Below are 14,830 nucleotides of genomic sequence, written 5' to 3' on the forward strand. Positions count from 1 at the left end.
TTCAAAAGACTTATATATAGGTATCAAAGTGATGGGGCAGGATTTACAAATAAAAGTTTTTGGAAGAAAATGTTCTAGGAAAGGGGAAAGTCTTTTTCCTTTTTGTCAACAGGGAAAATTCAATCTTATTTACCCCTACTCTCACCTCTCTGCCGTTCTCCAAGAGGAAAAACAGATGCCCACAGAGTGACCAACGTGAGTCCTCCCTGGCTTTCTGGAACCACAAACACATTCTCATTAACATGTCTTGACCTCCTCTTTGCTCCAACTCCACTCTGCCAGCAGACACTAGAATTGGCCATTATCTGGGCAGATTGTAATTGCCCAGATTGTAATTGTAATTGGCTGGTTTGTAAGGCAACTGAGTCTTATCTTTTCCTGTTAGCAGAGGAGTGTTACTTTCACTAAAAGGTCTCAACAGATATAACAGCCAGACAGACCAGGAGTGCCAACTAATTCAGGCTCTCTCAAACAGAGAGAGCCCCTTTCCATTTCTGGGGAGAATTCTGATCATATTGAGATGGTCCAGGCATTTGGGAGCTGAGCAGTCCCACAAGTTTCTCACCAGCACTTTAACATCAGATCCCCAACCTCCAGGATCTAATGCCTGATGATCTAAGGTGGAATTGGTGTCATAATAATAGAAATAAAAGTGCACAATGAATGAAATGCACTTGAATCATCTTGAAACCCACCCCCTCTCCCTAGCCTGGTTCGTGGAAAAACTGTCTCTCATGAAATTGGTCAAAAAGGTTGGAGACCACTGCTTTAACACGCATTCCCTGCCCTGCCCCAAACCGCATTCTCTTGCAGTTCAAATACAGCACTAACATTTAAAACCAGCCTGTTAACACTATAATTAACTTGCCAGCATCCAGCTTTATATTTCATACTTTAACTAAATTAGTCTAGTAGCTATAGAAAGTCTTATTACAGGACACAGTTTATAAAATGAACTTCCAATCGCCTGGAATTGGAAGATGCTTCCAATCTCACGGGCTTAACTGGAAGGAAAGACCATTTGGTAAACCAAATTGAGAACACTGCCGCGTAGCGGTACTCCACTGAGCAATTCCTGCCTTTGCCAATTACACACATTAGTTGGTAACTTTGAGACTCCCAAATACACTATAAAACTGCTCCAGAAATGTAGAAACAAAACTCATAAAACCCATTTTGGGGTTAATTTCAGATGCTTCATGGATCCCTAGAAGCACACCCCCAAAGAGAAATCCTTCATTTCTGGTGCTCCAATCTCTCGCCCTTAGAGTTTCTCTAAAGCTTGTTCCGCTAATCCAAGTCAGGAAAAACTTTTCCAATTCCCAGTCAAACCCAGATCCTGCCGGGACGCCAAACTTGGCCGAAAAAAGGGCGATCAGGCTCTTGGGGTATGACGGCGGCGGGAAAGCCCCTTTCGTCAGTAAAACAGATGCCTTAACGAAATCTGCGGACTACTCTACGCTTGGAAAGAGGCTTGGTTTCCTTTCATTCTCCAGGGTTTCCATCGGCTGTCGAGACAGAAATGTAAAGAACGGTAGTTCTGCGGTATCCCGTACTATGGCAGCAGCTGCTGCTGCTGCTACTGCTGCTGCTAAGTCGCTTCAGTCGTGTCCGACACTGTGCGACCCCATAGAGAGCAGCCCACCAGGCTCCCCCGTCCCTGGGATTCTCCAGGCAAGAACACTGGAGTGGGTTGCCATTTCCTTCTCCAATGCATGAAAGTGAAAAGTGAAAGTGAAGTCGCTCGGCCGTGTCTGACTCTTAGCGACCCCATGGACTGCAGCCTACCAGGCTCCTCTGTCCATGGGATTTTCCAGGCAAGAGTACCAGAGTGGGGTGCCATTGCCTTCTCCCACTATAGCAGCCGAGCATGTGCAAAGTCGCCCACAGAGCTGTCCGAGATTTGGGCGGGGCGGGGCGAGGGAAGACCCGCCCCTTCCACTCGCCTTGGCCTTAACTCCTTCCCATCCCTCCGCCGGCGTCTCTTTTTCACCTCTGACCTCGGAAAGAAGTGGGTGGGGCCTTTGGGGGCGGAAGTGGCGGTGCATTGTGGGCTCGCCTAGAGTTGAGCCTGAATGGAAGTGGCGCGCTGCCGCTGACATTACCCGCGTCCGAGCGGCTAGGGTTCGGACGCCGTCCGGGATTCGGGTACCTCAGACCTGTGGTTCAGAGCGGACCGCGAGGAGGCGGCGGCTAGGCCGAGCGTTGGTGGAGGGGCGGCTGTGCGCGGCCCCAAGACATGGCTCACAACAAGATCCCGCCGCGGTGGCTAAACTGTCCGCGGCGCGGCCAGCCGGTGGCAGGTAACCGGGACCGGGGTGTTCGAGTCCCCGCGCACGGGCGGGTCCGAGAGTGGGCTGAGGGCGTGCAGCTTTCGGTAGTGGTGTTTCAGGACCGAGATATGTTCGGTCCGATGAAGCTTGTTTGGGAATCTGGACTGGAGGGAATAGGGGCACTTGTTAAGGCTAAATGTTGCAAACAGGAAGGTAGATAGGAGGTTTCTGTGTGGCAGGAACTGAGGACGCAAGAACTCAAGGGGCAGTACTTTGAAGCTTAGTCAAGAGTTTTGTAAACCTTTCAGGGTTCTCGGAAGGGTGTCTGTCGGTCTTGAGATGAAGGAAGGCTTAAGAAGAGGAAGGGCAGTTCCCAGCGGTGAAATTGATCCACACCGAGACTGGAGGTTTTTGTTTTGCTTAGTTTTTTAAAATCTTTTTTTTTTTTAAAGAATGACTTTTGAGGACTTTTTCATCTTTGAGTTTGACCCAACAGACTTTAAATTTAAAAGTGTACCGTTGGGTAAATTTTGACTTCCGCACACCCCCTATGAAACACAGATAGTAAACATAATCATCACCTCTTCAGGTTTCCTCCAGCTCTTGATAATCCCTCCCTCTGCAGGCAACCGGTGATCTGCTCTCTGTCACTATAGATTTAGTTTGCATTTTGTATAATTTTTAAAATAAATGGAAACATACTCTCTTTTGGGGACGATCTCTGGCATCTTTCACTCAGCATTATTATTTTGAGATTTATACGTGTGCTTGTGTGTATCATTAACTCATCCCTTATTACTGCCAAGTAATAGTCTATTGTTACAGCTACACCGGTTTAAATTAGATTTGTTTATTCATTCATTCGTTGATGGTCCTTTGGGTTTTCAGTTTTTGGCTGTTGCATACTAACTTACTATGAACATTAATGTGCAGTTCTTTGTATGGGCATATGTTTTCTTTTCCCCTGTGTAAATCTTTAGGAGAGGGATGGATCATACAGTAGGTGTACGTTTAACATTTCAAAAAACTGCCAAACTCTTTTCAAAGTCATAACATTTTGCATTCCTGACTATCAGTATGAGGATTTTTCTTTGCTCCATATCCTAACACTTGATTTGATCAGTCTTTTTAATATTACCCGTTCTTTACCAACTGAGCTCTCAGGGAAGCCCCAATAGGGACTTAGTACTGTCTTATTGTGGTTTGATGTTGAGCATCTTTTCATGTGCTTCTTGGAAATATCTTCTTTTATGAAATGTCCAAAACTTTTGCTGATTTAAAAAATATTTATTTTTATTTATTTGACTGTGCAGGGTCTTAGTTGCAGCACTTGGGATCTATGATCTTTGTGCGGCACTGGAGATCGTAAGATGGGGCATGTGGAAACTCTTAGTTGCAGAATGTAGGATCTAGTTCCCTAGCCAGGGATCCAACCTAGGACCCCTGCATTGGGAACTCAGAGTCTTAGCCACTGGGTCACCAGGGAAGTTCCTTTGCTGATTTTTAAAATTGGGTGGTTTTATTTTTGAGTTGTTATTTTTCTTTATATGTTGTAAATACAAATCTTTTTTTTGTTGTTCAATTGCTAAGTCATGTCCAACTCTTAGCAACCCCTTGAACTGCAGCACGCCAGGTTTCCCTGTCCTTCTCAATCTCCTGGAGTTTGCTCAAACTCACATCCAATGAGTCGGTGATGCTATCCAACCAACTCATCCTCTGTTACCCCTTCTCCTCTTGCCCTCAGTCTTTCCCAGCATCAGGGTCTTTTCCAGTGAGTTGGCTTCTTGCATCAGATGGCCAAAGTATTGGAACTTCATATGCTTTTCAAGTCTTTTCTCCAGTTTGTGGCTTGCCTTTTCATTCTCTTTTGTTGTTTCTTTTGAAGAATTAAAATTTTAAAGTTTAACTAACGTCAACCTAATGCTTTTTCTAGAAGATGTTTTGAAACAAAATTAAAGGATTTGTAGTGAACTATGCATGCTTATTAATTATATACACATCTTTAGTATGTCTGCCTACTTATTTTAAATGGTTGGAAGAGAAGATTCTGTAGTCATTTTTTAATTCATGTTTTCTGATTCTTCTGGTTTGTCAGCTTTTCTTCACATTTTATGTTAAATCTTCAGTCAGTAAAACCATATAAATGATGGATAAAAGTCTTATTGAAAGATAATCTAAATAAGTCTTAGGGTGAGGAAATGGTTTTCCTTAACAAAAATGAAATAATTTTCTTTATGTTCTAACCATTTTTATAGGCATTTTCACTTGTAGTTGATAGTCATTGTACTTTCTTTAGATGAATTAATTACAGTTCTTTACACTTTTCTTTATAGGTCTTACTCTTCAGACATTTTGACTTTTTTCCCTTGTTATCTCTAACTTAGTATTGAATCTTTTTTTTTTTTTTTTTAACATTTTCCCCCATTATAGAGTTATGAAGAAACCTCTGAACTTAGATGTCTGACTTCTTTTTTAACTTGGCACATGTTTCTGGATGCTTTATTATTAGAGTTACCAGCTACATTTATTTGTGAGGAAAACAAAATCATAAAGAAGATCTTGTCAAAAGAGAATTATTTTTTATTTGGAATTAGAAAAACAGCTTAAAAGTCAGAATTTTAATGTAGTCTGCTCATGGCAATGACAAATATCAGGATACTGACTTCTTGGTAGATAAAGGGACACATGTATGTACTGACTGGGGGTGGACAGCAGCCAGTGAAGTGCAAGCCCTAGACAGCTTTATCACTCTAAGAAATAGAGTTGTGTGCTTTTCTTTTCTTTTTCCCTCTCCTGGAGATGAAGGGTCAGGAATAAAAAAGTTTTCCTTTTTATTGTATTGGAGTATTTTAACCCCCAAAAGCTAGACTTTTAGTTATTGTGCTCACTGAGTCACTAAACTCAGCTCATCTGAGCAGCTGTGGGCCCTGGACAGAACCCCAGGCCTCCTGGCAACCAACTGGATCTTTACTGGTAATCAGGTCTGCTTTGGCATGTGACCCTTGTTAAAAAGTAAAGGGAATACAACATAAAATTCTTAAATCTCTCTGAATTTACCTTAAAATTCTGTGTCCTAGAAGCGTTCATGACACATTGTGTATTTTAGATAATGCAGGGTTGGCAGTGTTTTATAGTAGTAGAACAAGAAATGCTAGCTATATTATTGCAAGCTTTAGGGAAAAATAAGGAATCATTCATATTCCCAATTTCTGCCTCCTCTTTTCTTCCTCTTTTTTCTCATTAGAAAAAGAATCCATGCTTATTGTATAATTTCTTTGATATTTTGCACATTTAGAAAAATATGATGGCTAAATTTTCTCATTGTAAACGTTAGGATGCCTTGTTCAGTTCAGTTGCTCAGTTATGTCTGACTCTTAGCGACCCCATGGACTGTAGCACGCCAGGCTTCCTTGTCCATCACCAACTCTTATTAGTACTATGCAAGTTCATAATTTTTCTGAATCAGAAAGAAGATGGCACTAATTATAAAAACAATTTGTTCCCCACTGAAGTTCCTTTTTCTACTTAAACCAGACTTCCAGTGAGAGAGCTCTTGGAGATAGGCCCTTTCTCCTTCTGAGGCTTTTCTGAAGGAACTTCTGAAGAATTCTTTTTTTTCTCCTTCTGAGTGATGGATTTTAGGTGAACACTTTGAATAAAACTAGCTTCTCATTTCTTAAAAGGCAGATTATTCAACATAACAGTTTATATATACTATGTGTAAAGAACTTCCTGGGAACTAACTGTGGGACTATAAATATGATAGTTTTATGAGAATATTGGTGACTTTGAAGTCATTTTACTTAGCAAATATTTGTGTATACTTTGTGCTAGTTTTTGGGACTTGGGAGATGATTAAGATATAGTCCCTCAACTTAAAAGCATATAGTTTCTTGGAAGTAGTAAATCATCATTTTTAAACAAAGTTTTGTTATAACAAGTACAGTAATATGACTCTATTATAGAATATTATGAGATACTGCTGCTAAGTCACTTTAGTTGTGTCTGACCCTGTGCGATCCCATAGACAGCAGCCCACCAGGCTCCCCCGTCCCTCTGAATCTCCAGGCAAGAACACTGGAGTGGGTTGCCATTTCCTTCTCCAGTGTATGAAAGTGAAAAGTGAAAGGGAAGTTGCTCAGTCATGTCCGACTCTTAGCGACTCCATGGACTGCAGCCTACCTGGCTCCTCCGCCCATGGGATTTTCCAGGCAAGAGTACTGGAGTGGAGTGCCATTGCCTTCTCCGTATGAGATACTAGAGGATAAACCCAATTCTTTGTTTGAGGTTAGGGAAGAAGAAAGGGTTCAGGGAAGACTTCCCAGAGGAAGTGTGTGTGAGTTATCTTGAATAAGTAGAAGTTTGCTGCTGCTGCTGCTGCTGCTGCTAAGTCACTTCAGTCATGTCTGACCCTGTGTGACCCCATAGACGGCAGCCCACCAGGCTCCTCCGTCCCTGGGATTCTCCAGGCAAGAACACTGGAGTGGGTTGCCATTTCCTTCTCCAATGCATGAAAGTGAAAAGTGAAAGGGAAGTCGCTCAGTCATGTCCGACTCTTCGAGACCCCATGGACTGCAGCCTACCAGGCTCCTCTGTCCATGGATTTTCCAGGCAAGAGTACTGGAGTGGGGTGCCATTGCCTTCTCCGAGAAGTTTGCTAGATGGAATTCTCTGGTGGTCCTCCTCTGACTGCCAAGGGCTGGGTTTTGATCTCTAGTCAGGGGAACGAAGATCCCACAAGTTGCACAGGCTAACCCAAAAAAAAGTATGCTAGATATATTGTTGGGTTTTTGTGTTTTTTTTGTTGTTTTGTTTTTATTTTAAAGCTTTCTGTTAGGATAGAATGATGATGGAGAGATATCAGCCTTAAAGTGAGGATATGGATATGAGGGGTGAAGGCAATGGCACCCCACTCCAGTACTTTTGCCTGGAAAATCCCATGGATGGAGGAGCCTGGTGGGCTGCAGTCCATGGGGTCTCCAAGAGTCGGACACGACTGAGTGACTTCACTTTCACTTTTCACTTTCATGCATTGGAGAAGGAAATGGCAACCCACTCCAGTGTTCTTGCCTGGAGAATCCCAGGGACGGGGGAGCCTGGTGGGCTGCCGTCTACAAGGTCACACAGAGTCGGACACGACTGAAGTGACTTAGCAGCAGCAGCAGCAGCAGCAGCAGCAGCAGCAGCATGGATATGAGGATGGAGTGTTTGAGCCAAGTCCTAAAGGCTTTAGGGTGTAATAAGGGATTTTAATATTTATATACTTTCAAAGTGCACTGGCAAACCATTGCCATTTCTTAAGCACTGGGGTGAGATGATTTGACTGCAGTTTAAAGAAGCTCACTTTGATTGCTCTGTGTTTGATGAAAGAGACAAGAATGAGAGTGAGGAGACTATTTAGGAACTTTCATGGCAGTCTGGGTGAAAGAATGGTGATGGTTTAGAAGTAGAGTTGGAGTAGTTGGCTTCCTTGGTGGCTTAGCAGCAAAGAATATGCCTGTAGTGCAGGAGATGTGGGTTCAATCCCTGGGTTGGGAAGATCCTTTGGAGGAGTCATGCCAACCCACTCCAGTATTCTTGCCTGGAGAATCCCAGGGACAAAGGTGGGCTACGGTCCATAGGGTTGCAAAGAGTTGGACATGACGGAAGCAACTGAGTGTGCACAGGCTGATTGGAGAAAATTAATGGGGAAGATGAACTTCCCCAGTTGCTCAGCAGTAAAAGAATGTACCTGCAATGCAGGAGATGAGGGTTTGATCCCTGAGTTGGGAAGATCCCCTGGAGAAAGAAGATGGTGGCCCACCCCGGTATTCTTACTTGGAAGATCCCAATCCATGGGATCACAGAAGAATGGGGCACGACCTGCCACTAAATGACAACAACAACAAAGAGGGAAGATAGACAAGACTTGGATTGTTGGATTTAGAATGAGAGGAAGAAAGTAAAAACTTAGTCCTTATGCAGTTGGATGATTGGTACCGTTAGGGCTTGTTGGGGGAGGGAGTAGAAGGCAGGTTGTTAAGATCCTGACTGCACAGGTAGAGATGTTGAGTACACAGCTGGATATATGGTTTGGAATTCAAACAAGTTCGAGTTGTAGATGTACATTTAAGGATCATTAGCATAAAGACAGTTTTTAAAAGCATGGTATTTGGTTAGTCAGGATAAGTTATGCTAGTTTCTCTGACAAGAAACTCCTCAAACTAAATGAGTCTAGTGTTATGGAAGCCAAGAGAATTTTTTAGGAAGGAAGGAAGAGTCAGATGTATGAGATACTGCTAAGACGTAAGATATTAGAAAAGTTGGTAACCACACGGAAGGGAGGAAAGGTTGATGTCTTTTTGAAGGCAAAATGGAAAGGAATCCAGAGCAGAGGGAAGGGATTTGCCTTTAATGGGAGGAAAGACAGAGGATGAAAGAGAAAATGGACTCAAGAAAATGAAAGAGAAAATGGACAGAAAGGTTTATAACTATAAAAGTGAGGCAAGTTTCCACCCAGTGGTGGAGAGGTGCTGTTGAATAGCAGTTATATTTGTGGACTCCATGTCCAGATCACCTAGGTTTGAATCACTATTCTCTCATTTACTAGAATTGTGACAGTTTCCAAGTTATTTAATCTCTCTTGTCTTGATTTCCTCATCTGTAAAATGGGGATAATAACATTATGTATGTTTATGTTCAGTTCAGTCTCTCAGTCGTGTCCGACTCTTTGCAACCCCATGGACTGCAGCACGCCAGGCCTCGCTGTCCATCAGATGTTAGGAGTAAATTAATAAATCTATATAAAGTGTTTTAAATGGTGTCTGGTATGTGTTAAACATAAGAAGTTGCTTCTTTTTGTCTTTTCTTTTCAGTAATGTATAACATGGAGCCATCAGTTGAAAAAGGGGGTAGAGGAGCTTAGTATATTTTAAAAATGAGAAAAAGATGTGAAACAGAAGATTGCCTTCGAAATTGGTGATTATAATTTATATTGTCACCCATCTGAGATTTTCTCTAGGAGTCGAGCTGCACAGGGGTAGGCCCAAAGAAATCAGATGGTTGGGTTTATCTTGGTCTGGGTTTTTGTCAGGAGAGTGTGGCTGAGCAGTAAGGGACAAGCACAGAGGTTAAGGGTATGTAGAGCAAATAGGATGAGATCTCTGAGATGACAATGAAAAGACAGGTTTAGTGGGATGAAACTTCTAACATACCTTATTATTATTTATTATGTTTCTTGTTTGTGGTTTACTCAATAGAAATTACGCTTCATGAGGGCAGGGGTTTTTATCTGTTTTTTTATTTTTTTTAAGTTCTTTTCACTAATATATTCCATGCATCTAGAATAATGCCTGTTACATAATAGGCACTTAATAAATATCTAGTAAATAAACTAGATGAAGTATAATAATCTAGGTGAGATGGTAGAAGTGGTCAGATTCTGGACGTATTTTGAAGACAGATCTGATAGGATTTGCTGATGGTTGAATGTGGGGTGTGTAAGAAAAGAGATGGATCAAGGATAATGCCACAGCTTTTGGCCTAAACTGTTAAAGAAAAAAAGGGTGTTACATTTGCTGAGATGCGGAGGACCTTAAGAGGAGTTTGAAAATTGAGAGCTCAGATTTGGATACCAAGTCTGAGACATCTGTTAGACATCGCATTGGAGAAAGAAATGGCAACCCACTCCAGTGTTCTTGCCTGGAGAATCCCAGGGACGGGGAGCCTGGTGGGCTGCCATCTATGGGGTCGCACAGAGTTGGACACAACTGAAGCGACTTAGCAGCAGCAGCAGAGACTAGTAAGTCGGGTCAGTGATTTGATATTTGATTCTAGAGTTAAGGGAGACATTTGGCACAGAGTTACATGTTTGTGAGTTATTAGTCCCTTGATGGCTTTTAAACCTGTGAGACCGAATGAGACACCAAGGCAGAGAGTGTAGAAAGAAAGGAGGTACAAAGACTGAGCCCTGGGACAAAACATAGAGGGGCCAGGGCGATAAGGAGGCGCTAGTAAAGGAGACTGAGAAGGAGAGGACAGAGGGGAGAAATGGGAGGATGTAGTGTCCTGGAAGCCTTGTGAAGAAAGAGATTCAGGAACTCCCTCTGAGTTAAAAAATGATCAGTTTTTGAGAACTGAGAGTTGACCATTGGACTTAGCAACATGGAGGTTACTGTTGATCTTGAGTTGTTTTGTAGAAAATGTTCAGTTGCTAAGTCATATCCAACTCTTTGTGGAAAATAAAAATAGAAAAAAAAATGATCTTTTTATTTGTTTTGGCTAAAGTCTATGGATACATGTTAAGACTTCTCTTAGATATGATTTTAGGTAGATGTTTATAATTAGTGATTTTATAGTATAAATCAGCTAAAATAGATGATTTAAAAATTGATTTTATAACTTCCCCTATGTTTACATGGTGATTCAGGGAAAAAAAAGGCCAAAAAGTTAGTTTTACTGAAATTAGAATCACTGTAATAGTTGTTTGGTGAGTGATTTTGGTTAGTATGCTTCTCATCCTGATTCTTCTTCTGGGATGTAGGATAAGGTCTGTAAAACGGAGAAAGTGTTGCCAAAATCTTGGCTGTCTGTGCACCAGTGCCAAACAGAAATATGGAGACAGAGTTATGGAGGAGAAGGAAAGAGTGGCGTTACTATTTTGCCAGGCAAAGGGGGAACTTAGTAGGCTAGCACCTAAAAAACTGTGTCCCCCTTCCCTGAATAGGGAAAGGTTAGATTTAACAGTCAGACAGGTTCAGTTCAGTTCAGTTCAGTCGCTCAGTCATGTCTGACTCTCTGCAACCCCATGAATCATAGCACGCCAGGCCTCCCTGTGCATCACCATCTCCTGGAGTTCACTCAAACTCAGGTCCATCGAGTCATCTCATTCTCATTGTCATCCCCTTTTCCTCCTGCCCCCAATCCCTCCCAGCATCAGAGTCTTTTTCAATGAGTCAGCTCTTCGCATGAGGTGGCCAAAGTACTGGAGTTTCAGCTTTAGCATCATTCCTTCCAAAGAACACCCAGGACTGATCTCCCTGGGTGAGAATGGACTGGTTGGATCTCCTTGCAGTCCAAGGGACTCTTAAGAGTCTTCTCCAACACCACAGTTCAAAAACATCAATTTTTTGGCGCTCAGTTTTCTTCACAGTCCAACTCTCACATCCATACATGACCACTGGAAAAACCATAGCCTTGACTAGACGGACCTTTGTTGGCAAAGTAATGTCTCTGCTTTTGAATATGCTATCTAGGTTGGTCATAACTTTCCTTCCAAGGAGTAAGCATCTTTTAATTTCATGGCTGCAGTCACCATCTGCAGTGATTTTGGAGCCCAAAAAGATAAAGTCTGACACTGTTTGCCCATCTGTTTCCTATGAAGAGATGGGATAGGGGTATGTGGTAATTATCAAGGCAGTAACAGTCTTCATTCCTTCAAGTTTCAAAAGGGTGGGGTTGCTGACAGGATTAGGGTGTGTGCAGGGTGCTAGGTGGTCTCCTCATCTTGATGAGCCTTTCTGTTCCCCTTAATCTTGCCTCAGGTGGTTTCCTTGCTGCTCCTCCTCTGATCACCATCTTGATCATGGAGGCTCTGAGTCTTGCCTTTAAAGAATGGGGGACAAAAAGGCCTCCATGCCCAAGAGCTCCACAAGGCCCTGCTCGGCATCAGAAGTTCCAATTTCATATTAAAAAAGCTTAATAGGAATATCAAAGAATTGATTTAATTTACTTCATTATCAGTTTTCTAGTACTATATCTTTAAAGGTTTTAAGGCAGTAACTTTGTAATATAGTGGGTTAGAACTTTCTGAACATCTTTCTGGACATTCAATTTACTGGTAATTTCTTTTGCTGTTATATTTGATTGTCGATTTCTAGAATATATGTTGTCCTTAAAAGTTCCAGTATAGTGCCCTTTGAAAGTATAGTATCAGTTCAGTTCAGTACAGTTGCTCAGTTGTGTCCGACTCTTTGCAACCCCATGAATCACAGCACACCAGGCCTCCCTGTCCATCACCAGCTCCCGGAGCTTACTCAGACTCTTGTCCATCGAGTCAGTGATGCCATCCAGCCATCTCATCCTCTGGTGTCCCCTTCTCCTCCTGCCCCTAACCCCTCCCAGCATCAGGGTCTTTTCCAATGAGTCAACTCTTCGCATGAGGTGGTCAAAATATTGGGGTTTCAGCTTCAGCATCAGTCCCTCCAATGAACACCCAGGACTGATCTCCTTTAGGATGGACTGGTTGGATCTCCTTGCAGTCCAAGGGACTCTCAAGAGTCTTCTCCAAAACCACAGTTGAAGAGCATCAATTCTTTGGCGCTCAGCTTTCTTCACAGTCCAACTCTTGCATCCATACATGACCACTGGAAAAACCACAGCGTTGACTAGACGGACCTTTGTTGGCAAAGTAATGTCTCTGCTTTTGAATATGCTATCTAGGTTGGTCTTAACTTTCCTTCCAAGGAGTAAGCGTCTTTTAATTTCATGGCTGCAGTCACTATCTGCGGTGATTTTGGAGCCCCCCCAAATAAAGTCTGACACTGTTTTCACTGTTTCACCATCTATCTGCCATGAAGTGATGGGACCAGATGCCATGATCTTAGTTTTCTGAATGTTGAGCTTTAAGCCAGCTTTTTCACTCTCCTCTTTCATCAAGAGGCTTTTTAGTTCCTCTTCACTTTCTGCCATAAGGGGGGTGTCATCTGCATATCTGAGGTTATTGATATTTCACCTGGCAATCTAAATTCCAGCTTGTGCTTCTTCCAGCCCAGGGTTTCTCATGATGTACTCTGCATATAAGTTAAATAAGCAGGGTGACAATATACAGCCTTGACATACTCCTTTTCCTATTTGGAACCAGTCTGTTGTTCCATGTCCAGTTCTAACTGTTGCTTCCTGACCTGCATATAGGTTTCTCAAGAGGTAGGTCAGGTGGTCTGATATTTCCATCTCCTTAAGAATTTTCCACAGTTTATTGTGATCCACACAGTCAAAGGCTTTGGCATAGTTAATAAAGCAGAAATAGATGTTTTTCTGGAACTCTCTTGCTTTTTCGATGATCCAGCAGATGTTGGCAATTTGATCTCTGGTTCCTCTGACTTTTCTAAAACCAGCTTGAACATCAGGAAGTTCACGGTTTACATATTGCTGAAGCCTGGCTTGGAGAATTTTGAGCATTACTTTACTAGCGTGTGAGATGAGTGCAATTGTGCAGTAGTTTGGGCATTCTTTGGCATTGCCTTTCTTTGGGATTGGAATGAAAACTGACCTTTTCCAGTCCTGTGGCCACTGCTGAGTTTTCCAAATTTGCTGGCATATTGAGTGCAGCACTTCCACAGCATCATCTTTCAGGATTTGAAACAGCTCAACTGGAATTCCATCACCTCCACTAGCTTGTTCGTAGTGATACTTTCTAAGGCCCACTTGACTTCACATTCCAGGATATCTGGCTCTAGGTGAGTGATGACACCATCGTGATTATCTGGGTTGTGAAGCTCTTTTTTGTACATTTCTTCTGTGTATTCTTGCCACCTCTTCTTAATATCTTTTGCTTCTGTTAGGTCCATACCATTTCTGTCCTTTATTGAGCCCATCTTTGCATGAAATGTTCCCTTGGTATCTCTGATTTTCTTGAAGAGATCTCTAGTCTTTCCCATTCTGTTGTTTTCCTCTATTTCTTTGCACTGATCACTGTGGAAGGCTTTCTTATCTCTTCTTGCTATTCTTTGGAACTCTGCATTCAGATGCTTGTATCTTTCCTTTTCTCCTTTGCTTTTCACTTCTCTTCTTTTCACAGTTATTTGTAAGGTGTCCTCAGACAGCCATTTTGCTTTTTTGCATTTCTTTTCCATGGGGATGGTCTTGATCCCTGTCTCCTGTACAATGTCTCGAACCTCAGTTCATAGTTCATCAGGCACTCTGTCTGTCAGATCTAGTCCCTTAAATCTATTTCTCACTTCCACTGTATAACCATAAGGGATTTGATTTAGGTCATACCTGAATGGTGTAGTAGTTTTCCCTACTTTCTTCAATTTCAGTCTGAATTTGGCAATAAGGAGCTCATGATCTGAGCCATAGTTAGCTCCCGGTCTTGTTTTTGCTGACTGTATAGAGCTTCTCCATCTTTGGCTGCAAAGAATATAATCAGTCTGATTTTGGTGTTGACCATCTGGTGATGTCCAAGTGTAGAGTCTTCTCTTATGTTGTTGGAAGAGGGTGTTTGCTATGACCAGTGCATTCTCTTCCCAAAACTCTATTAGCCTTTGCCCCGCTTCATTCCATACTCCAAGGCCAAATTTGCCTGTTACTCCATGTGTTTCTTGACTTCCTACTTTTGCATTCCAGTCCCCTATAATGAAAGGACATCTTTTTTGGGTGTTAGTTCTAAAAGGTCTTGTAGGTCTTCACAGAACTGTTCAACTTCAGCCTCTTCAGCGTTACTGATGGGGGCATAGGCTTGGATTACCGTGATATTGAATGGTTTGCCTTGGAAACGAACAGATGTCATTCTGTCGTTTTTGAGATTGCATCCAAGTACTGCATTTTGGACTCTTCTGTTGACCATGATGACTACTCCA

General features: G+C 42.3%; 1 protein-coding gene across 2 annotated transcripts in view; it reads left to right on the forward strand.

Annotated features, from left to right (window-relative positions):
- Positions 1-2,030: 2,030 nt before the first annotated feature.
- Positions 2,031-14,830, forward strand: part of RNGTT (RNA guanylyltransferase and 5'-phosphatase) — a 230,848-nt gene continuing 218,048 nt past the window's right edge. The window contains exon 1 of one of the 2 annotated variants that reach the window (XM_070796090.1): positions 2,031-2,303. In XM_070796090.1, the coding sequence (XP_070652191.1) occupies positions 2,240-2,303 (64 nt within the window). In that variant the 5' untranslated portion in view covers positions 2,031-2,239. The remainder of the gene's footprint in view (positions 2,304-14,830) is intronic. The other variant, XM_070796092.1, reaches the window with a different exon arrangement.

The sequence above is a fragment of the Bos indicus genome, chromosome 9 (assembly GCF_029378745.1).
Source record: "Bos indicus isolate NIAB-ARS_2022 breed Sahiwal x Tharparkar chromosome 9, NIAB-ARS_B.indTharparkar_mat_pri_1.0, whole genome shotgun sequence".
Taxonomy (NCBI): Eukaryota; Metazoa; Chordata; class Mammalia; order Artiodactyla; family Bovidae; genus Bos; species Bos indicus.